Source organism: Fusarium phalaenopsidis (assembly GCF_050370095.1).
Source record: "Fusarium phalaenopsidis strain FUZ10S chromosome Unknown contig_32316, whole genome shotgun sequence".
NCBI classification, from domain to species: domain Eukaryota; kingdom Fungi; phylum Ascomycota; class Sordariomycetes; order Hypocreales; family Nectriaceae; genus Fusarium; species Fusarium phalaenopsidis.
The window spans coordinates 2,399,213-2,419,324 of record NW_028145399.1 but is presented as its reverse complement, the minus strand read 5'-3'; the positions used below and the strand labels follow the sequence as shown (position 1 = coordinate 2,419,324).

The 20,112-nt window shown below is 50.8% G+C and overlaps 9 protein-coding genes across 9 annotated transcripts; 3 read left to right on the top strand and 6 right to left on the bottom strand.

Annotated features, from left to right (window-relative positions):
• Window positions 1-269: 269 nt before the first annotated feature.
• LRP88_12348 (RidA family protein) lies at window positions 270-808 on the bottom strand (the record flags this gene model as incomplete). The annotated part of the gene is made up of 3 exons (XM_083248742.1): window positions 270-356; window positions 433-585; window positions 656-808. The coding sequence occupies 3 exons, from the start codon at window positions 806-808 to the stop codon at window positions 270-272; spliced, it is 393 nt and encodes a 130-aa protein (XP_083096172.1).
• Window positions 809-2,717: 1,909 nt separating this feature from the next.
• Window positions 2,718-5,589, top strand: LRP88_12347 (uncharacterized protein; the record flags this gene model as incomplete). Its single annotated transcript, XM_083248741.1, has 6 exons — window positions 2,718-2,742; window positions 2,795-2,822; window positions 2,883-3,710; window positions 4,305-4,318; window positions 4,439-4,850; window positions 4,905-5,589. The coding sequence occupies 6 exons, from the start codon at window positions 2,718-2,720 to the stop codon at window positions 5,587-5,589; spliced, it is 1,992 nt and encodes a 663-aa protein (XP_083096171.1).
• Window positions 5,590-5,954: 365 nt separating this feature from the next.
• Window positions 5,955-7,514, bottom strand: LRP88_12346 (uncharacterized protein; the record flags this gene model as incomplete). Its single annotated transcript, XM_083248740.1, has 1 exon — window positions 5,955-7,514. The coding sequence occupies one exon, from the start codon at window positions 7,512-7,514 to the stop codon at window positions 5,955-5,957; it is 1,560 nt and encodes a 519-aa protein (XP_083096170.1).
• Window positions 7,515-9,639: 2,125 nt separating this feature from the next.
• On the bottom strand, window positions 9,640-11,413 carry LRP88_12345 (uncharacterized protein; the record flags this gene model as incomplete). Its single annotated transcript, XM_083248739.1, has 3 exons — window positions 9,640-9,838; window positions 9,888-11,104; window positions 11,165-11,413. 3 exons carry the CDS (start codon window positions 11,411-11,413, stop codon window positions 9,640-9,642), a joined length of 1,665 nt encoding a protein of 554 aa, XP_083096169.1.
• Window positions 11,414-12,037: 624 nt separating this feature from the next.
• LRP88_12344 (FAD-binding oxidoreductase) lies at window positions 12,038-13,602 on the bottom strand (the record flags this gene model as incomplete). Its single annotated transcript, XM_083248738.1, has 3 exons — window positions 12,038-12,163; window positions 12,221-12,499; window positions 12,556-13,602. 3 exons carry the CDS (start codon window positions 13,600-13,602, stop codon window positions 12,038-12,040), a joined length of 1,452 nt encoding a protein of 483 aa, XP_083096168.1.
• Window positions 13,603-13,967: 365 nt separating this feature from the next.
• Window positions 13,968-15,810, bottom strand: LRP88_12343 (uncharacterized protein; the record flags this gene model as incomplete). Its single annotated transcript, XM_083248737.1, has 5 exons — window positions 13,968-14,564; window positions 14,627-14,982; window positions 15,047-15,222; window positions 15,297-15,575; window positions 15,629-15,810. 5 exons carry the CDS (start codon window positions 15,808-15,810, stop codon window positions 13,968-13,970), a joined length of 1,590 nt encoding a protein of 529 aa, XP_083096167.1.
• Window positions 15,811-16,097: 287 nt separating this feature from the next.
• On the top strand, window positions 16,098-16,955 carry LRP88_12342 (alpha/beta fold hydrolase; the record flags this gene model as incomplete). Its single annotated transcript, XM_083248736.1, has 1 exon — window positions 16,098-16,955. The coding sequence occupies one exon, from the start codon at window positions 16,098-16,100 to the stop codon at window positions 16,953-16,955; it is 858 nt and encodes a 285-aa protein (XP_083096166.1).
• Window positions 16,956-17,472: 517 nt separating this feature from the next.
• On the bottom strand, window positions 17,473-18,616 carry LRP88_12341 (NAD(P)-dependent oxidoreductase; the record flags this gene model as incomplete). Its single annotated transcript, XM_083248735.1, has 4 exons — window positions 17,473-17,526; window positions 17,604-18,104; window positions 18,161-18,537; window positions 18,592-18,616. 4 exons carry the CDS (start codon window positions 18,614-18,616, stop codon window positions 17,473-17,475), a joined length of 957 nt encoding a protein of 318 aa, XP_083096165.1.
• A 338-nt stretch (window positions 18,617-18,954) lies between these two features.
• Window positions 18,955-19,945, top strand: LRP88_12340 (NAD(P)-dependent oxidoreductase; the record flags this gene model as incomplete). The annotated part of the gene is made up of 2 exons (XM_083248734.1): window positions 18,955-19,225; window positions 19,275-19,945. The coding sequence occupies 2 exons, from the start codon at window positions 18,955-18,957 to the stop codon at window positions 19,943-19,945; spliced, it is 942 nt and encodes a 313-aa protein (XP_083096164.1).
• Window positions 19,946-20,112: the final 167 nt, after the last annotated feature.

Genomic DNA, 20,112 nt, shown 5'->3' with positions numbered 1-20,112 from the left:
CTATGTCTAGTTTTGCGAAAACAATGTAATATCAGCTTAGCAAGCCATGAGCAAGAATTGACTAAGGGCCAGTAGCTCTTCTACGGAATGTGGTGCACAGCTGCTTCCTTGATATCTGAGTTAAGGCTCAACACTGCGGGATTGTGCACTATCGGGAGACTTGTATGCCCACGCCTATCTCACAGCTCCTGTGGGTGTATAAGCTGACGTATTTTCATTTAAATACTACGCTTAATGCTGTCCAACCCTTCCCAGAGACCACGCCTTAATCATTGTGCTTCGTTCAGAAACGCTGTGCACTCCATCTCCACATCCGTGCCCAGTGGCAGTTGGTGCACCGCAACACAAGTGCGAGCCTATGATCCGGTTAGATCTGTGCTCGTAGAATAGAGTGTCCTACTGGAAGCATTGGCGGAAAGACATGAGACATACAGGCTTGGGACTACACGTAAAGAACTCATCGTAAGCCTCATTGATGAGACCAAAGTTCTGCATGTCGGTGATGTAAATGTTCACCTTGACAACGTTATGTAGACTGCTTCCAGCTGTCTTGAGAATAGCTTCAATGTTCTTTAAGGTTTGCCTCTTTATAGGATGTTAGCACTGTCTTGTTCATCCAGCTGCTGCCTCTTGTTGCCGACATGAAGATACTTACCGCGCGATCCTTGACGGTGCCCTCAACGAGCTTCAGATCAGTGCCTGGAATAAGATCCACATTTCCAGAGCAAAAGACAAGACCATTGTATTTGATAGCTTGTGAGAACTGGGGAAATGGGCAGGGAGCCTCTTTTGTTGAGACAGCTTCCATCTTTGTCGTCATTGCTGGTGATATAAGGGCGGCGAGGCTGAGGTCAAGGATAGCGGTTCCCTGGTGTGGTGTTGAATTGCTAGTGACTCCGAAGATAGTCGATTCGAACCTTGTTTTTACCTCTAATAGTATTCACAATGTCATGTCATGCTTTACTTATAACAAGGAAACATCATCTAGGCTTATCTGTTTATCGGGTTGTCATGAGAAACATGAGTAAAGTGCTTGTAAAAAACGCCCTACAGCGGGTTTCCCCTCAGCTATCCAGTCAATGGCACCCCCATCGAGTCATGGTTGGTGCCCCAAGAATTCTCGAGTTTGTAAGCATCCTTTTCGCGCCCTTCCTTTGATCGGTGGATCTTTGAAACGTCGTGTATTAATAATTTGTCATTTGCGCCTTTGGCTTTATCTGCCTTTCGCCGCTCCCAGCCGCTGTGTTGAACTCGGCGTTGTAGAGGGGCACTCGGAGATAAACCATTCGAGGAGGCATTCTTACGAGGTACGCATTATTCGAGAGGAATCAACCATGTTGCTAATAAGAAGTTTATCTTTACAATTTCGATGTCGCGTTCAATCTGACCCACTCCGCATGCTGTGTTCTTACACTAAGCTTTTGAATCGCGCTTCTACACTGGCGTCACAATCTAGCACGAGAAGATCCTTACAGCGACATTCCTCCCATCTCGGTTCTCAATCAATGAGCAGTTCACAGCACGGTGTGGTTCCTCTCGAAGAATGCCACTTTCCAATCCCCAAATTGCCCTTTCCCCACCGCTATAGGGGATATCCGTCAACGACTCCCAACGAAATCGCCCAGAGATTACGAGATGCCACCATCGCCATCACCACCATGACATCCATATCAGCACAAGACTTGGACCAATGCCCCAGCATCAAGTGCATCTTGGTCACATCGACGAGTGTCGATTGGATCGATAGAGACGCTTTCCAGCAGCAAGGCATCAAAGTCCTCAACGCTCCACATACAAACATCGCTGCCGTTGCTGAGCACGCAATCGCATTGTACTTTACGGCAAGAAGAAGGACTGTTGAGTTACACGGTATTATGACGACGACCGACGAATATTACGAGCGACGAACTCTCAAACATTGTTTCCCTGAGCTGCCCCTCAGCTGCTCTCAAGAAACTCTGAGTGTAATCGGCTATGGCCACCTAGGGACGTGCATCGAATCGATAGCTACGGCCCTGGGAATGCGGTTGATGGTAGCCGAAAGAAAAGGCCAGCCCCCTCGGGATGGCCGCGTCGTATTCGAAGACGTTCTCCGCGAGGCAACGGTCCTTGTCATTGCAGCACCCAAGAACCGCGATACGATAGACATGATAAGCGAAGACGAGCTAAGAGTGATGAGACGTGATGCGATATTGATCAACGTGGTGCGTGATGGAACCGTCAACGAAAAGAATCTCGTTAAAGCTCTTCGCAGTGGATGGATCGGGGGAGCTGCAGTGGACGTATTTGAGAGCGAACCGCCCCAGCGCGGTGTTTCTCCTCTATTAGAAGATGTCATACCGAATCTAGTTCTGTCGCCGCATCTGACTTGGCTTTCGGCGTAGACAATCTCGAATCTGCAGGACGGAATTATCAAAGGGCTCGTCGCGTACGTTACTGGCGAGTCAGTCAATGTCATTCTCTAGGCGCATTTTGCAACCATTTTTATAAATCAACATATACCAATTTACAGAAAATATGTGCTTGAAGTTATGGAACTACTTTGTCTCGCCATATCGTTGACAATGGCGCCCTCTGGAGAATCTGGACACCAGTCACTTTCACACTGTCCCTCCGCCGCTTAAGCCGAGCTGTTCTATATAAAGCGATCTCTGCCCCTACCAAAGAATGATATTTCTCAAACTTTTACTCCACCTTATCTCCACAAGCTATCCAAAATGTCGGTCCGAAAAGCTTCTTATGGTAAACACCTGTTGCATGCTTACACACAAAGCCTCTCTCTGACAATTCCCAGTTACAGTTGATGCTTTCACCGCCACCAGGTACGATTACTACATGATCTAGCGTTTTGTTGATTTCGAGTACTGACTGTACCTCCCCAGATTCAAGGGAAATCCTCTGGCGGTCGTCAAAATCGAAGGTGAAGCGCTCTCTCATGAGCACATGCTGACGATTACACGAGAGTTCAAGTACTCCGAGACTGTGTTTCTTCGTCAGGCCCAAGATGGCCAGCTCAGCATGGACATCTTTACGCCAGCAGGCGACCTGGACTTTGCTGGACACCCCGTCATCAGCACCGGCTATGTGCTATTCCACCGATTGCTGCCAGGTATCTCTCTCCCAGACCCTCTACCTGAGACCATCTCTGTCTCGATCAAAACTGGAACAGTTCTTCTTCGTTATATTCCCGAAAGAGATACCGTTCTTGCTGAGGTACCTCACAACGTGCATATCCATTCTTGTGGCACACCCAAGCAAAATATCCTCGATACGCAGCCCGACTTGGTCGATCAGGCATCCAGGCTGTGTCAAGATTACCCCGCTGTTTCGATTGTCAAGGGCGTGACGTACACCCTCGTCGACATGTCGAATCAGGGGGACCTTTTTGGTCGTGTTGCCGCGGGTAAGAGTCAAGACACACCCCTGGATGATGGATGGGCTCCTTCGCACACTGGCACCATGTACTACCGGCGCCAAGATGTGTCCAATGACAAGGACATCACAGTTGAGAATCTGCGTGTGCGCATGATTGCTATCGACTTGGAGGATCCAGCCACCGGTAGTGCATGCTGCTCGTTGGCGGCGTATTTGGCTCTGATACGGGGAGGAGCGGGCAGCTCTCACCGCTTCTACATGAACCAAGGGCGGGAGATTGGGCGCGAGAGTGACATAATTGTTGATGTTGTCTTGGATGAGTCTGGAAAAGCCGTGTCATCCATGTTTCTCTCGGGTTTGGCAACGCTGGTGGCTGAGGGAGCCATTCGATTGCCTTGATACGAGTCATTCTGCTAGTGGAATAGCGAAGAATTCGATCTGCCCAATGCTTCAACCTGGTGCAAGAACTGTATCTTGATTGAGCAAACGTTGTTACAAGTGGCTTTTGTCGGCTTATCATAATGTCATGGTGTGACTCTAACTCTTGGAGTCTTATCATGCATGTATGCTCGAGTCAAGTGTGGGTAGTCTTAGGTTTGTCAATTTCACCCTTCCTATTTTCAGGGACCAATTGTGTCCTCGACTACGGGCGCTGCGTTCCACAGATATCATATCGGCTTCTTGACTTTGGATATAGCCGTTTTGAGGGCGTGAATTGCCACTCCGATTCCGGGAGTGTTTCAAGAGAGATCGATGGGTTGAAATAGCAAGTCTTGAGCATGAGTGTTGGCTCACCTTCACACCAACTACGAAACAGCCGCATTCTATAAAATGAAGAACGTACAAGCATTCAAGATTGATGACTGGAGTATGTGGTTGCTGTCGCCATCCTTCACTGATAGTCTGAAAAGCTGACACTGATTTTATAGTTCGGGTCTATGGTGTGAGTCTGGCACAGAGGCCATTGAGATGAGATTGCTAACTTTCCTCGAGGCCAACAGTCGCTTTGGACTTGAAGGTGAGAAGATTCACCTCATCATAGAACAATACTGACAATGACAAGGGTCCTTTGCATCGGCACTATCAATCAATGATCTCCAGCAGCTCTCCACAGACCCTGACCTCGAGGTCGTGAACCGAGACGTGGAGCTTAGCTATGGCTCTTTTGAAGGTTCTCCTGAGCTCCGCGAGGGAATAGCCGCGTTGCATTCATCCGAAGAGTCAAAGCTGACTGCCAACAACGTCATCATCACTCCCGGATCCATCATGGCCAACTACCTGGTTCTGGACACCATCTGCCACCAAGGCGACCATGTGATTTGCCAGTATCCCACATATGGCCAGCTGTACCTCGTACCACAGTTCAACGGTGTTGACGTCAGCTTGTGGAAGATGGATGAGGAGAATGAATGGCTGCCGAGCATTGATGAGCTCGAGACCTTGGTCAGACCTAACACTAAGGCGATTATCCTCAAGTAAGTATTGAAACACGATGGCTAATTTCACCGTGACATATTAATAGGATCTAGTACCCCAAAAAACCCCACTGGAGCCGTTTTGAAGCAAGATTTTCTTTCTCAGGTGATCAAAGTTGCCAGCAGCCGCGGCATCTTTGTTTTCAGTGACGAGGTCTTCAACCCCCTGGTCTTTACTAGTCCCAAGCCACCCTCACTGGTGACCCTCGGTTACGAACACAGCGTTGCCACCGGCTCACTATCAAAAGCATTTGCTATTCCCGGCATTCGGTTAGGATGGATCGTGACGAAAAATGAAAAGTTGATGCAGGAAATCACGACGAAGAGAGACTTCACCACCATCGCAGTGTCTCGACTGGACGATAGTGTCGCCTCGTTTGCCCTGAACCCGGTTGTGTTGCCCAAGTTGATGGAACGTAACCTTTCTTTATGTAGGGAGAGCGTTCTGATTCTGGAAGAGTTTGTTGAGCGAAACAAGACGCGGGTTCGCTGGGTCAAGCCAGAAGGTTCGGGAATGGCATTCATTAGGATCCTCAACTCCAATGGCGAGCCGGTCGATGACGCAGAGTTCTGCAAGAAGTTGAAGGAGGAAGAGGGCATTTTCTTGGTTCCAGGGGGACATTGTTTTGGGGAAGGCGACGCGGGTGACTTTGAAGGATATCTACGGATTACGCTGGGAAACCCGGCTCTATTGCGGGAGGCCCTACCCTTCCTAGAGAGATTCATCCAGAAGCAATAACTGTAATGAAAAGATAACGAACTGGTATCTCTAGAGCTTTCCAATTTGAGATGGTTTGAAAGATACAGAGTCTTAATATTTTATACAACGTGAACTGCCCATCTTGAATAGGCCTCGTGCAACCCAATCATGTTTCCCCAAACCGCGGTCTCGATACACTTTTCCATCTACACTTAATAACATCCAGGAGGCCCATATACATAAATAGACACCCCCATTTACACACTGGGTGGTGGATACTCCGGGCGCACTACTACTTCCTTGGCCAGCTTGCTCTCAACCGGCGTCTCCTCAGGGTTTGGGCAGTCCGGGATAACGGTAAACAGAGCGTGATCAACAGTCAACCCGTCAGCATGCTTTGATTTCTAATCAGCAATCAAGGAAGTTGAGATCCATGTCCAGTCAGAGAGACGAACGACACTCGAACCCTCTGTCCGTTCCATGCCATGGTAGATCCCAAAAATGGAACCAGTCCCTATTAGATCGGACTTCCGGATGCGTTCAAAGTCCAGTGCTGACTTTGTCCAATGAGGAATCCCCCATTCAAAATCGATATCCATCTGTGATGACACGTCAAGAAACTTCGGACCATTTGGGCCATCGAGCTGCTCGGTGAGTTGGAAGATGTAGACGTGTAGCAGATGCTTCTGTAGCTCAAGAACCTCCGTAGGACGCAGCTCCCGTAGCTCGACCACGCTTCTGACGGGTAGCACGGGGATCTCTTGCTCCACGAAGAAACTACATAGCGTGTTGATGGTTTTGCTGATCTGCTGGCATGTGGTGACATCAATGGACACTCCATAGTAGTCAAGCCTTAGTTTGCCATCTTCCGCCTCTCGAGAAGTCTTGGGTGTTGTGAAGTCGTCGGACTTCACGGCGAATCCTTTCCAGAGCCCGAGGACTAGCCACATAGACCCTGTGCGAGCAAGTGGTTTGGCCCAGCCCTGACACTGCGAGGCGAGATCATGTTCCGAAACGTCGTCGTCGAAATGGAGAAGTATGTCAATTCCTTCCGACAATAGGGCTACCAGCTGCATCTTGACCTGACGGACAACGGCGCTTTCGGATGGTAGCGCCACGAAGAGGGCGAGGTGGTGGTTGAAGCCAAGGACGCACAGGGCCAGGTCAAAGATGTCCGAGTACCTGCCAACCAAGCCAATTGACAAGCTCTTATCGCTAAGGATGCCCTGTACATGGAGACGACTTATGGTGTTGAGATGTGCCGACTTTTCAATATTCGCTTCGAAGAAACAGCAGACGATACTTGGTCCGTCTACCCCCCAGTTGGCAAGGCATCGGACGACTACGGCGATGAAACCGCCAGCCTGCTCGTTGCAAATTTTGAGACGACGATAATGACTCCCAGAAGAGACGAAATCGTCTACGCTGGAGGACTCAGTGTAAATGGAGATGCTGGTAGGGACGTTGCGAGTGCGGACGGCCCAGGCCACTTGCTCCAGCCGTTCCTCTTGACAAATGGGTAGGTTGATGCGTGTGAGTTGACCTGTGACGGCGTCATGAATGATTTGCTCTCTGTGAGACGTCAGGATAAGGTGCACATTGTCGAATCCATCTAGAGGAAAGGAAGGCCGGGACGTGTGAGGGACGAAACGGATGACGCAGCCGTCGAGGCTTGCTGTGCTACGACTCCGGCAATCATTGATGATGCTTGAAAATCGGTGTTCAAAGTCCCCTTGACGCATCAGTGTGAGGTTTGTCACCAGAAAGACACGGTCTTGATCGTATATGTCCAGTTCTAGTACGCGGATGATGATTCGGCGGTTTTCGCCGAGATCGAACTGTGGGAGCTTGTGCTGCCAAGAGATGATAATCTGCCTCTCAGGGTCTCGTTGGGACTCTCTCTGGAGGGCTCGGACGATATAGCTCTGGTCAGTTCGGATGACTCTTTGGACTTTTCTGCGCATAGAAGCAATGCTGTCTGGGGGGTTGAGCGACAAAGGGTGGGATTGCATGTTTCCTCCCCGATAAAGAGTAATGCTGATACTGGGACACTATCTCAATAGAGGATGAGAGTTAAATGTCACGTTGTGCTAACTCAGCTACTGCTTACAGGTAGTAAATACCGAGCTGCATGACCGACGCGGCACAGGCTGAGGTGAGCGCCAGGGGTCCCGCCGGCTTTCATGAACCTGCGACTGTATTCACGGCCCAATAGGTTAGCCGCTGGTTTTTTCCCCATTGGGACGGGAGGCTTATCATAGGTAGGTAGTGAGGCGAAAGGAGCTGACAGGCTTACCAGCTGTTCCTTCATCACTCATAAATAGGCAGCACCCTGCGCTTCGGCTTAGTCTGCTAAACGAGTCAATTCCCTTTCTTCCTTGGCCAACCCTGCCTCAAGACGTCTTCTCTACAATTGTTATCGAAACAGCTAGAAGACTGCACTTATACCATGGGACCCTTTGAACGAGGCGCATTTTGAGCGCATGCATGTTCAGCGGGTCGCTTGTGGCTGGCGCTATGAAGAGGTGGAGGAGTGGAGGAATAAGATGCTCAAGAGCCAGAAATTTCTCTACTGGATCGTGCGTTATCGTCTAGTCTCCATGTTAGACGTCAGTTGAGCCAGTAGGTTGACACGTAGCAGATATTGGCCGACGACCTTGAGGGGCGAGAAGAGTTGCTAGCAACGCATACAAGCCGGTACCGTGATGTAAGGACCGAGAGAAAAGCGACTCACGGGAAGCTGAGACGTCTGACAAATTCCAGGAAGCTGAGGAGCTCTCAGATACAGCGGATACGGTATTCAACACGCCTCGGGAACCAACGAATCGTCGCTTCCTCCCCATAGGACATATCGCACTTGAATTGCTTCCTGAACAAAACGAGCGATTTCAACTTCCATACTCTACTATATGGATCATGTCGCTCTACATTTCATGGTACACTTCGTCAATGACTAGCTCGGCAAGCTGCTAACTACTACAGGGCACTCCAGAGTGCCGGTCTGGGCCGTAGTGCCATGGCTGAAACTGAGAGACTTGCAAGGCTTCCTCCCTTCAACCGCGACGTCATCGGCCTGGACACGGTTCAGAAGCATTTCCAGCTCGGCGACAACAATTTTAGTAAGACTCATTACAATTCCAGTGGCGCAGAAGTGCGTGCGATTGAAGAATGGTACATGCGCCAGGGATACGAGGTTGTCGAGAGGGTTGATAGAGGGTATAACTGGAAGGATCCCACGACAGGAGATGCTCTTCCAGTGCCTCTTGTCTACATGGTGAAGAGATTTTCGTAGGAAAAGGGGGAGGCTCAGGACTGCACCAACCGTTGCTGTACTTAATTGCTGATTAGTAAGATCTCTGACAATTGGACGATGTTTGCGAGGTTCAGTATCAATGTCGTTCTTATTGAACTCGCCATGAGGCCGAACGTGTGAGAGGGATTCGCCAACTCACGGAGCGTAGAAGGTGATGTGGCGGTTCTGAGGCTGAGTTATGAGCACACGAGCCAAATAGCTGTCTTTACGCCGCCTTTGTGCGCTGCTGGTATGTTCCATCCTTTGCCCCCCTACTCCTTTGCAGAGGCCGTTCACTTTTGCTTGATGAAACAAACACGTTGAGCAAGCTCGGAGGTCTTATTAGGGCATAATATTTGTACAGCTTCGCCGAGGACGGCGCGCGTTTGTTATGGCAAACACTGGATGGCACTGCCGTTGGTTGAATCATTTCTTCTTCTCTTCACTCTTCCCACAGATGATTTTAATTTCCTATACAAGGCGATTGACTTCCTGGTCCATGTCAACTATCCAGGGGCAATGGCCTAGCTCTGAACGGAATACATGTTTCCTGTTTCTGAAGGTGCCGCAGTTGCTTAGGAGGAAGTAATGGGCGCGGACGGTCACAACGGGGTCAGGAATTGGAGCGCGGCCACACAAACTAATGGCCGCTTCTTAGCTGGGTCCTGATTCAAATAGGTTTGAATTTGTAGTGAATGTTACGGCTCTCGAATACTGCACGCTATTGCCTATCCTCCAGCACTCGGGCCTGATCTGGTCTGCCTTGTAGATCGACAATGACCACTTCCCCCACGAGCTCAATGCTTAGCATTTGGACTCTCATCCAGATGTAACAGAACGAGCAAGTTATGATGACCCCAGTGGTGGCGGTACCGCTTTCCGTACACATACATGGGAACGGTGAGAAGCATCAGGAACCCTGTGATGCCAGCGATTGTGTCAAAGAGTTCGGCTGCACCCCTTGCCACATACCAATCCACAATGAAATTGGTCAGACTGCACAAGATCAGCATATGATAGGAAAAGGAACAATGGATTAACCCACCCGTAGAAGAAAAAGTTCTTGAACGTGATGTTCATGATGAACATTTCGACGGCATGTGCAGGCTGAGCGTCAAGCGCATAAGCCATGGTGACGCTGGCAGCCACGCTCATGCCGAACAGTGTGATGCCCCAAATAGTAGAAATGGCGTAGATGGACAGCTGAGATTCGATTGCATGGCCAAATCCCACCAAGCCAGCTACAGAAAAGATTGCACCCACACTTGCGAGGACAAGTCTGAATTCTGGCTCATACACGCCCTTGTTGCGTCTCGTCATGAACTTGATAAGAGGATCGGAAACAAGGCCTAGAAAGATGGTGGCGAGAGCACCTCCGACAAGTGGCCCAGCTGATACGTAGCCAACCGCTGCAGCGTTGAATCCCCATGGCGGTGCCGCAAACATGACACCGGCAAGGACCGACATGGCCACAAACCACGCCATAATCAACCCAGACACGAAAATATTGTACGAGGCGATGAGGTTGAGAATGATGAAAATACTGGCCAGGACCATGGAGATCAACGACTTCTCGGTGAACCGCCCATTGTATAGAGCAAGCTCCTGGTAGAATGTCTTCGGCCATGGAAGGTCGCTCGTTGTAGAGCCAGGGCTAGACTTGCATTGGGCGATTTCAACATGGTCAGCATCGGCCCTCTTCTCCTCGGCTCCATCCAGGTCGGTGTTGGAACCAATTCGGTCGATATTGAAAACAGGCGATCGGTTGTACGTGGTCTCGGGGACAAATAGAATGACCAGGATGGTCTGCAGGGCCACAAACGGCAGGAGAATGTGAAAGTTGTAAGGCCACCCGAGCCTGGTTGTGATGAGTCCAGCGAGGACGGAGACACCGTTGCTCAGACTGCTCAGGAAGAAGATGACCAGAGCAACGTAGACACCCCGTTGATGCACAAAGTAGATGTCGGTCACGACAGAAGTGCAAAGAGACTCGTATGCAGAGGCACCAAACCCCTGGAGCAGTCTTCCCGCGACGAGCGTGTTGTAGTTTTTGGAGAATTCGGCAACGAGGCATCCGGCGAGGCCGATGACGGAGGACAGAACAAAGACAGGGCGCTTCCCGTATTTTCGAGCAAAGGCTGAAGCGAAGGGGGAGACAGCACCGACGGCGAGTAGCATGTATCCGTTCAGCTTGGCAATATCGGAAAAGGATCGATTAAGATCGGTGGCAACCTGGACGATTCCGGCATTCAACATGGGTGCCTATAAAGCAACATTAGTTAAGTCACAGGGCAAGGCTGACTGGAAAAGGGGCGACCGTACAGGAACTACGCAGACAAAGGCCGTTCCAAGTAGGATGATGGCAAAGACGGCCATCTTCTTGGAGTTGGACCAATTCAATGGATCATTGGGGTCATCAGCGGGCTGAGGAACAAGAACAATATGAGATTCCTTGCCCGAGCCGCGCTTCAGACGCTCATGATTCTCGGAAGGGTCAGCAGCCGACTGGTCAAGAGTGACGGTGCCGGGGACATGATGACCGTCCGTATTTTCTAGAACTCCGAGGCCCATTGTGAATGCCGTGAGAAATGTTAGATGGGATGCTGTCGAGGAATTCCCTGAACCCAGCTGGTAACTCTCAAGTACTTAATACAATTCATCACCATCACTTGATCCCTTACAGCTGAGCTACATGCGCTAGTTGTGGGGTAGTTAAAATGCGGGGGTGGGGAGAGATTTGATGGGTGGGTCTTGTAAATCCGGGGTAAAATTCAGAGAGGACACGACGATGACAAATTGAAGTTGAGTAAACAGGGGCTTTCGAACCCCCTGCTTCGTGACCTCCCCTGCTTTGTGACGGCCTTGGCAAGTGAATTAATTCAGTTGGCAGTTAACCCTCGATATTTTGCTCCTCTGATCGAGGCCAATCAGTGCACCATACCTTGGCTCCAGAGACCGGGTCACGATCACGAAGTAGGGGGTGCTCGAAAGCTCAACTTACAGGGTGGCTCCTTGTAGTATAACTTATTACCTCTTTATGATAGCTTTTACTTTTACGCTGTTTTAATATTTCGATATTTACTTCTAGGAACGTGACACGATCAAGACCATATACATGGCTAAGTATTTCAAGATATATCTTATATTCAACAAACACGCAGGCAAATGTTTGAGGCCATCATATTATGCACACTTTCAGAGCTTCGTATCCGCATTCGGTGTCGAAACAAAAGCCTTATATCCGATAAAGAGCCCATTGGGATCCCATTTCTCCCTAATCCTCATGAATTTCGCACAAGCGGACTTTGACCATACTGGGATCTGGAAGACAAATCATGTGAGATTTAGACTCATGAATTGGGGCACCGCATCACTTACACTGGGAGAGTGAATAGAACCAGATGACTGGTCAAAGTCAGCAACGTACATTCCGCAGGCGACAGATTCCGCCTGCCCATATGACTGTTGCATGACTTGTCGGACTTTGGTTTGGAGTGATACGTCTTTCCATCCTGAAAAAGTTGAGATGTAATACTGTTGAGGGATGCTGAGCACTGCATCCGCCTCATCGATGTCCAGGGTGTCGGCCATGTAGATGCATCCGTATGATGATCGCGTTGGCAGATTACACATGGCTGGCTTGATAGCTTCAATGAGCTGCAAGGCGGTTGTGTCAGAACTCGATTTCATTTGTTTGAGACCTGAATACGCACCTTGTCACGAGGAACAGCTGGATCGTTGAGAATGCTGTTGATACCCCATTTCTGACTTGGAGTCTGTGGGTTCAAGAGGTGTTGAAGCTTGAAGAACTCTTCCCAATCGACTTCAGCCACAGGCTTAGACTCAATCAGGCATCTTTTGAGGTTTTCCGGCACCTGATCCCAGACACTGAGCATGCTCTCTGCTTCAGGAAGACTGTCTGCATAGGCTGAAATATTGACAAGCAGCAGAAGAGGCGAAGTCGAAGGCACCCTCTCATCGGGGGAATTAGGTTCAAAGAGCTCGGGGTGCAGGGTACAGGCCGCCGTCTCAGTAAAGGACTTGAGCATCTGGTCGTTTCGTTCAAAAGCAAAAGAGAGAAAGGCCTCGTAGTTGTCTTTACCGGAGAAAGTATAAGCACGACCATAGTGTTTCTTCTTTGGAATGGTGCGGCTCCAGATCCGAGTAACAACTCCAAAGAAGGCCTGACCAGCGCCTCGTGCGGCCCAGAAAAGATCAGGGTTCTCAGTCTTGCTTGCAATCAGGACCCTGCCGTCGGGAACAACAATCTCCAACTTGATTATCCAGTCGGTGACAGTAGCTCCCCATCCTCTCATGAAGAAGCCTTGGCCGCCGGCGAGGCAGAAACCACCCAGGGCCACATCTGGAGCATGCCCAAACGGGAAGAACCGGCCGAGAGCGTCGGTGGACTTCCAGGCCTCGTACACACGGACGGCAGGGCCAAAAGAGACTTGGCCACTCTGAGAATCGTACTTCACCTCCCTGTTGAGACGACTGGTGTCGATCAGGATGCCGTTGTTGATCAATGATGGCTTCGATGGAAGGTGTCCTCCCGATCGAACACCCACGGCCACATCAAGTTCTCGGGCCCTTTGGAGCGCCTTGGACACATCCTGGACTGACTGGACGGCGTGGATCTCGATTGGAAACCTGCCAGTTTCCTCTTTGTTGAAGTAGCGCTCGCGGGAGTTCTCATAGTCACTTGTCCCTCTTTGGAGCACGGTGGGTGTGATAAAGTCGAGCGAAGCGCTGCCAGCCATGATGATACCGGGACGATAGATGTGATATTGGTGGATATGTTTAGAAGTGTGATGTGTGACGAACTGAGGGGAAGCTCGCAATTTGGCTGCCAGCCCTTTAAGTCTGATCCAAGGGTGCTCCACCCGAAGAACAGAAAGGGGGCTTTTTGGCATGTCGAAGGACCATGTCATGACATGTGTGGGGTAAGGAAGAAGGCAGCCGAGTGCGGAACTGGGAGAAAAGAATACGAGCCAACGCAAAATCTAATGCATCAGATTTATTGTTACTGTTATGTATAAAGACATAAAACAAAGCGGGCCAGGTGAATCGAGAAGAGACTGTTAGATGCGGTGGTTGGGGCAGTTAGATAGATACCAGTACACTATCAAGACCCAAACACGAAGGCAAGCCAGAGCCCCAGCAGAGTATCGAATCCAATGGCATGGCCAATGCTGGCCATCTTGTGATACTGTTCCGTCATTGCCTCTGTTCCCTTGAGATGCTTCAACTGACCACCCCCTAATTTCGCGATGGCCCCAGACACCGAGAACGGTTCCCAAGGCTTCTCACCATGGACAAACGCGATGACGGCCTTGGCAAACTCTTCCGACGCCGCCCTCTGGGTGTTGTCAAGCTTGTCGTTGTAGTTCTGTAGCAGGAACGAGATGTCCAGAATGTGCGTACTATGACCCTTGAAGGGGCCATCCCAGGGATTTGGTTCAGCGAATTCCAGGACGAATGCATCCTGCGGAAAGCTAGCGGCGAATGCTCGCGCCGCGGCTTGGTTACCGATATCAGACCCAAAAGTCAGAACTCGTAGTAATGCATCCTGATCATCAAGCTCCGAGGTGATGCCATAGCACCCGAGGAGGCGATCTGCTGCACCGTGGTGACTAGATAGCAGCTTGTGGGCAAGGTTGGAAAATCCCGAGGCGATGCCTTTTCTCTGAGAAAACAGACCCATGAATGCAAAGATACTGGCCTATATAGCATGTACAAGTCAGCAATAGTTTTGGTTTCCCAGGATATCATGTTGAAACTTACATCTAGGGGAGAGTAAATGGCCATAACAGCTTCGGACGACTTGGACTTGAAAACGTAGTCGTTGGACTGCATAAAGCTGAAAGTCTCGTTGTAAGGCACGAGCTCCCCATCTAGCACTGGAATGAACGGAAGCGTGGGATCCTGGGCTTTCTGAAGCTCTTCAATGGAGATGGCCTGGAGAGCTTTGACTCGTTCTGTGGCGGACAAGCCCTTACACCCCAGAGCACCGATCAAGGCTTCATAGCTCGACTCGGCCACTGATTTGCTGATGGGGCCAACGGACGGCGGGGCGCCGCCCATGACAATAACCCGAGAGATGAGAGCCTCCTCTGTGTACAGAAGACGGACAGCTGACACTGAGGTGATGGATATTGATTAGTCTTATTTCTCGATAGCTTTCAGAGAGGGCTCAAGACTCACAGCCACCCACACTTTCTCCTGCTACGGTGATACGATCGGGGTCACCTCCGAAACCACCGATATGCTTCTTGATCCAGTGAATCGAGGCTCTCTGGTCTCGCAACCCACGGTTCGTCTTATATCCGGCCTGCTCAAGCTCCCCGGAAGCCGCAAACCCTGGTGCCCCAAGTCGATAACTAGCAACGTCAAAGGTGAGTGTTTTGTACCTCAGAACAAGGCATATTCATCGATCTGTGAAGAGGGTACGCACTTAATATTGATGCCGATGATGGGCTGACCCAGCTGTGCCGATAGCCGCACGATGCTGGCCATGTCGTATTGCGGCCACCAGTTTGAGCCCACCGCAAAGCCGCCGCCGTGGATAAACACAAAGACGGGAAGAGGAGCTGAATGGTTTCCCGATGGGATTGATATGTTCAGGGTGAGGCAATCGGTGCCTGACAAGCCGGGGAAATCGGGCTTTGGTAGCGTCTTCTGGATGGCCACCATTTCATTGTCTACTGCCCGAGGGTCGGAAATCGCCTGCGGCCTGCACGTCATTAGACCGAGACCTCCCTCGCTCTGAAAGATGGTGACCCTTACCCATGCTTTCGGGCTGTTATACCGCTGCCGTCGTATGTGCTTAACTTGGGGTTGTCAAACCAGTGCTTAAGCGATGCATACTTGACTCCCAGGAGTTGTATCACCCCACCCACGCTGAGACATTGAACCACGCCAATATCTGGGTGAGAAATTTCAGCTGGTTGAGGTTGGAAGGGCGCCATGGTGGAGGAATTGCCGAACAAGAAAACGAGATGGTCTAGAGAAGCCGATGGTTCAAACCCCCTGAAACTACGGCACTCATCTTGATATCGACCGGGTTTTGTTACCCCATGGTGGGCCTTTGTACCCCACATTCAGGGGTCCAGGTTTAGCACCAGACTCCATTCAACTCGAGAACTGCCGGGGACACCTGAACCCAGGCTTTTAGACTCAATCATTTGAACCCTGAATATTACATCTCTCAGACACAAGCAATTTCGCCGAGTACAGACACCTCGCCCAGCAAACGATGCCGTCATCTCGCGAGTACATTTGCCACCACAACGGGCAGACCACAAGCTATTTTTACGACAGCTTCGTGGATCCGTGGTGTACCAGCGAGACAATTTTGATACAGCACGGCTTTGCAAGAACAGCTGATCACTTCTACCACTGGGTTCCGGCCCTTGCGCGGCGTTACAACGTCATCCGCCGAGACCTACGCGGCCATGGAGGCTCAAGCTTCCCAACCTATCAGGATGGTTCATATGACTACTCAACCGCCACCATCGTCGAGGAGATCAAAGACACGTTAGATCAGTTAAAGATCGACAAAGTTCACTTTGTTGGCGAGTCCACCAGCGGTATGCTGGCTGAGATTTTTGCCGCCACGTACCCAGACCGAATCCATTCTGTCATTATTTGCTCCTCGCCAACACATCTTCCTCAGGCCGCACAGCAATTTCTGGCCTTTGGCAAACCTTCGTGGCCCGCGGCATGCCGAGAGCTAGGGTCGCGTGGCTGGGCTGAGCAGCTCGCGGCGTCTAGTGGAACTGTGTCCAACAGCGACCCAGACTATATCAAGTGGTGGATCGACAAGGTGGCAGTCAGTGATGGGGAAGGGCTGGCGTCTTACGCCGAGTTCTTGTGCAAATTGGATAGTAGACCATATCTCAGCCGCGTCAAGGCACCGATGCTCATCCTCTGCTCGACCAACAGCGCCATGGTTACCGTTGAATCCATGCGTGAGCTTGCCACCCAAGTTCCAACTGCGAGATTGGAGGCGATTGACGCCAAGGGACATGAGATCTATGCTGAGGCTGCTGATGAGTGCCTTGCCAAAGTTTCCGAGTTCCTCGAGAGTCTCCAACCTGGCCAACAACAATGAGTGCACCCAAAGCTACGGTGCTCTTACGGGTTTCGGTTCTTATGCCGTCATGTATTGATAGCTGTAATATGTGTGGCTGTGGTCGATAGCCTATGTTGGATAATCCGTCAATAAACTCGATTGGTGCTTTTAGACCGTCCAAGTTACTCAGGAGCTCCAGGACTGCACCATATAGCATCTCTAGATAAGCAAACCCTTCACTCCCGTTCTTTGCCTTATCATCAGGGGCCCCTCAGCACAGTTAGGGGCTGTGCCCAGGTTATCGTAATCACTGTGGCCTGGTAGCTCAAGGTCAGTCTGGGCGGTTACGCCAGAGGGTCACGGTAATTTCCATCACACAGACCTCGCGTACCAGTGCAACTCAACTCTCTTGCAACCACGTTCAATATCGCAATATTTGGGGACCATTTTGTTCAACATACAATCTCCATGCACAAAGATCTCTTCATAAATTTGGTTTAATTCAAGTCAACTTGTCAATATCTGAACCACATCCACCTCGATAATAGAGAAACCTTTACTCATCCTTCGCATCCGTAATGTGCAAATACACAGAAGAACCGTCTCGGTCCTAAGCAGAGGCCATAGGTTAGCATGTTTCCCAGCGTATACAGATCATCTCGACTTTGCACAGGCCAGTCTACTCACAATACATCGTGGGTCTTTGGATGCCTCTTCAAACACGCCATATGCAGCTTTTGCCATTGCTGGCTCAATATTCTCCCGCTGAGCGGCCTCGATACCCAGCGACAAGTCCTTTAAAAACATCTGCGTCTTGAAACCTAGCCTCCATGCGTTGCTGCTTGGTGCATGAGGTACGACGTTGGGAACGGGACAGACGTTGTCGCCCATAAAGGTCTGCCCAGTCGAGTTGTGGATGATCTTGTGTAGCATCTTGGGGTCAACTCCAGACTTGACACCAATGGCCATAGCCTCTGCGATGAGAAGCAGCACAGAGCACGAGATATAATTGTTACTTATCTTGGCTGCCAGCCCGGATCCGACGGAGCCACACCAGAAGATCTTTTCAGGGTCAGCCATGGCGGTCACGACCTGCTTCAGTCTCGCGGCTGCCGCATCATCTGCAGCTGGCTCAGGATGGCCGATCATGAAAGAAAGCGTGGACTTTTCAGCCGCAGGAACGCCCCCCTGGGAAAACGTTGGATTAGCATGGACATTGCCGAGTGTGGGCGGTCTGTTCTCACAGATACAGGGGCATCAGCGTATATGCCCTGGCCTGCCTCTCTCACCAGCCGTGACACCTTCCGGGCTGTCTCGGTGTCGATTGTACTGCACTCAAGAAGGACCCTCTTCTCATTCCTGAGCGCCACAACGATGCCAGTTGTCGGATCAAGATAAACGCTCTCCACCTCCCGAGGGCCAGGAACCATGCTAACAACCACCTGGGCTTTGGAGGCTACATCGCGTGGCGAAGTCTCAATGTGTACTGGCCCAAGACTGCCAAACTCGCTACTGAATCTCTCAGCTGACTGCTTGTACACGTCAAACACGTGAAAAGAAGCACTGCTGGGCAATTTACGCCTGATTGCAGCGGCCATTGGATAGCCGATAGCGCCGAGACCTCCAGGTGTGACCAAAGTTAGTCAAAAGACGGTTGTCCAGCTGGAGAACCTACCGATGAAGCCCACGTTGAAATCCATCTCGAAAGTATCTTCTAAAGACCGAGGTCGTATGAGTAGAGCCAGTTCTTTCTCAAAATGCTCCCAGATCAAGCGAGGGAGTTATCTACGTCAAGGCAACGAGTACGAATCAGACCCCACGTTAGAAATGCGGGTAGGGTTTAATGGTGCCCCATCTATTTACTACCCCACAACCCATCGCCAACCCCTGACAGAGGAGGGAGTCTCCTGATCGAGACTTTTCCAGCAGTTGGAGGCTTGTTGATAAAAGCGGCTCGTGATTGCAGGTCAAGCCGCGTCACCTGTTCACGATTGCCTCTGTCCCAGCTAGCCCGCTCGAAACTGTTCATTCACCAGCCATGACCACACCCAAGCCTTTGAGGGTTGCTGTCATCGGCCCAGCGGGGTTCGGGGGGTCATATCTGTGCATGGAGCTGATCAGTCGCGGACATCATGTCGTTGGTTTATCCCGCAATCCCGAGAAGCTGGGGTCCCACGCCAACTACGAGCCGAGGCCTGTAGATATCGACAACAACACCGATTCCCAGTTGGCAGAGGCGATGCGCGATGTCGATGTTGTCGTGAGCGAGTATGGCCCCCACACAGCTGGACACCAGGCGCTGCAATACGGTGAGCCGCCTCTTGGGACCGGATCGGTCGTTGTCACTGACCATGATAGTTCCTTTCATCGAAGCCGTCCGAAAGATCATCTTGGCTGTCAAGAAGGCCAAGGTTGGCTACTTTGTCATGGTCGGCGGTGCCGGAAGCCTCCACATCGCTCATGAGGACGACCTGTGTGTGGCCGACAGTAAAGACTTTTTCCTGGCCTACCGCAGAGCCATTGCGGACAGCCATGCTCATGTCAGCTATATGGAGGATAGACTGGGGCCCATGGGAGGAGGCCTGCGCAGGTATCGGAACGCGCGCCTTACGCTGAGAAATGCAGGCGCTTCAGACGATGAGATCAAGGCCGCAAACGCGACTGTGGATGAGTACGAAGAAGGCGTCAAGCAGGACCGGGCCTCGGATTTTATCAAGGCCGCGAGGGCCAGCTACATGTTCTTTGATGGAAACACGTCTTTCAACTGGACGTTTGTCTCTCCTAGCCCTCTGTACCGTCCAGGGAAGCGCACTGGCAGCTACGAGGTGACGATTCACAACCTCCCTCTGAAAGGCGAGCCCAAGGGTGAAAATCGGTTGGATGGCAGACTGACAGGCATCTCGGCTGCGGATCTTGCCATTGCCATTGCGGATGAGGTTGAGTCCCAGAAGCACAAGTATCAACACTGGACTGCAACGGCTGATCTGTCTGACGACACGCCTGCCCTCTCTTATCTTAGGCTAGAGTAGAGTCTCTCCCGACCTAAGACCTGATGATACATGTTAATTGACATTCTCTGTTGAAACGAGCCTTGCTTCCTTCTGTGATAGATATCTGTCAAGGGACAAACAGGCTCATTCTAATAACCCTCATCTTTGTGAACTTGGCAACGATTCCAAAAGAATCTACAGCCACA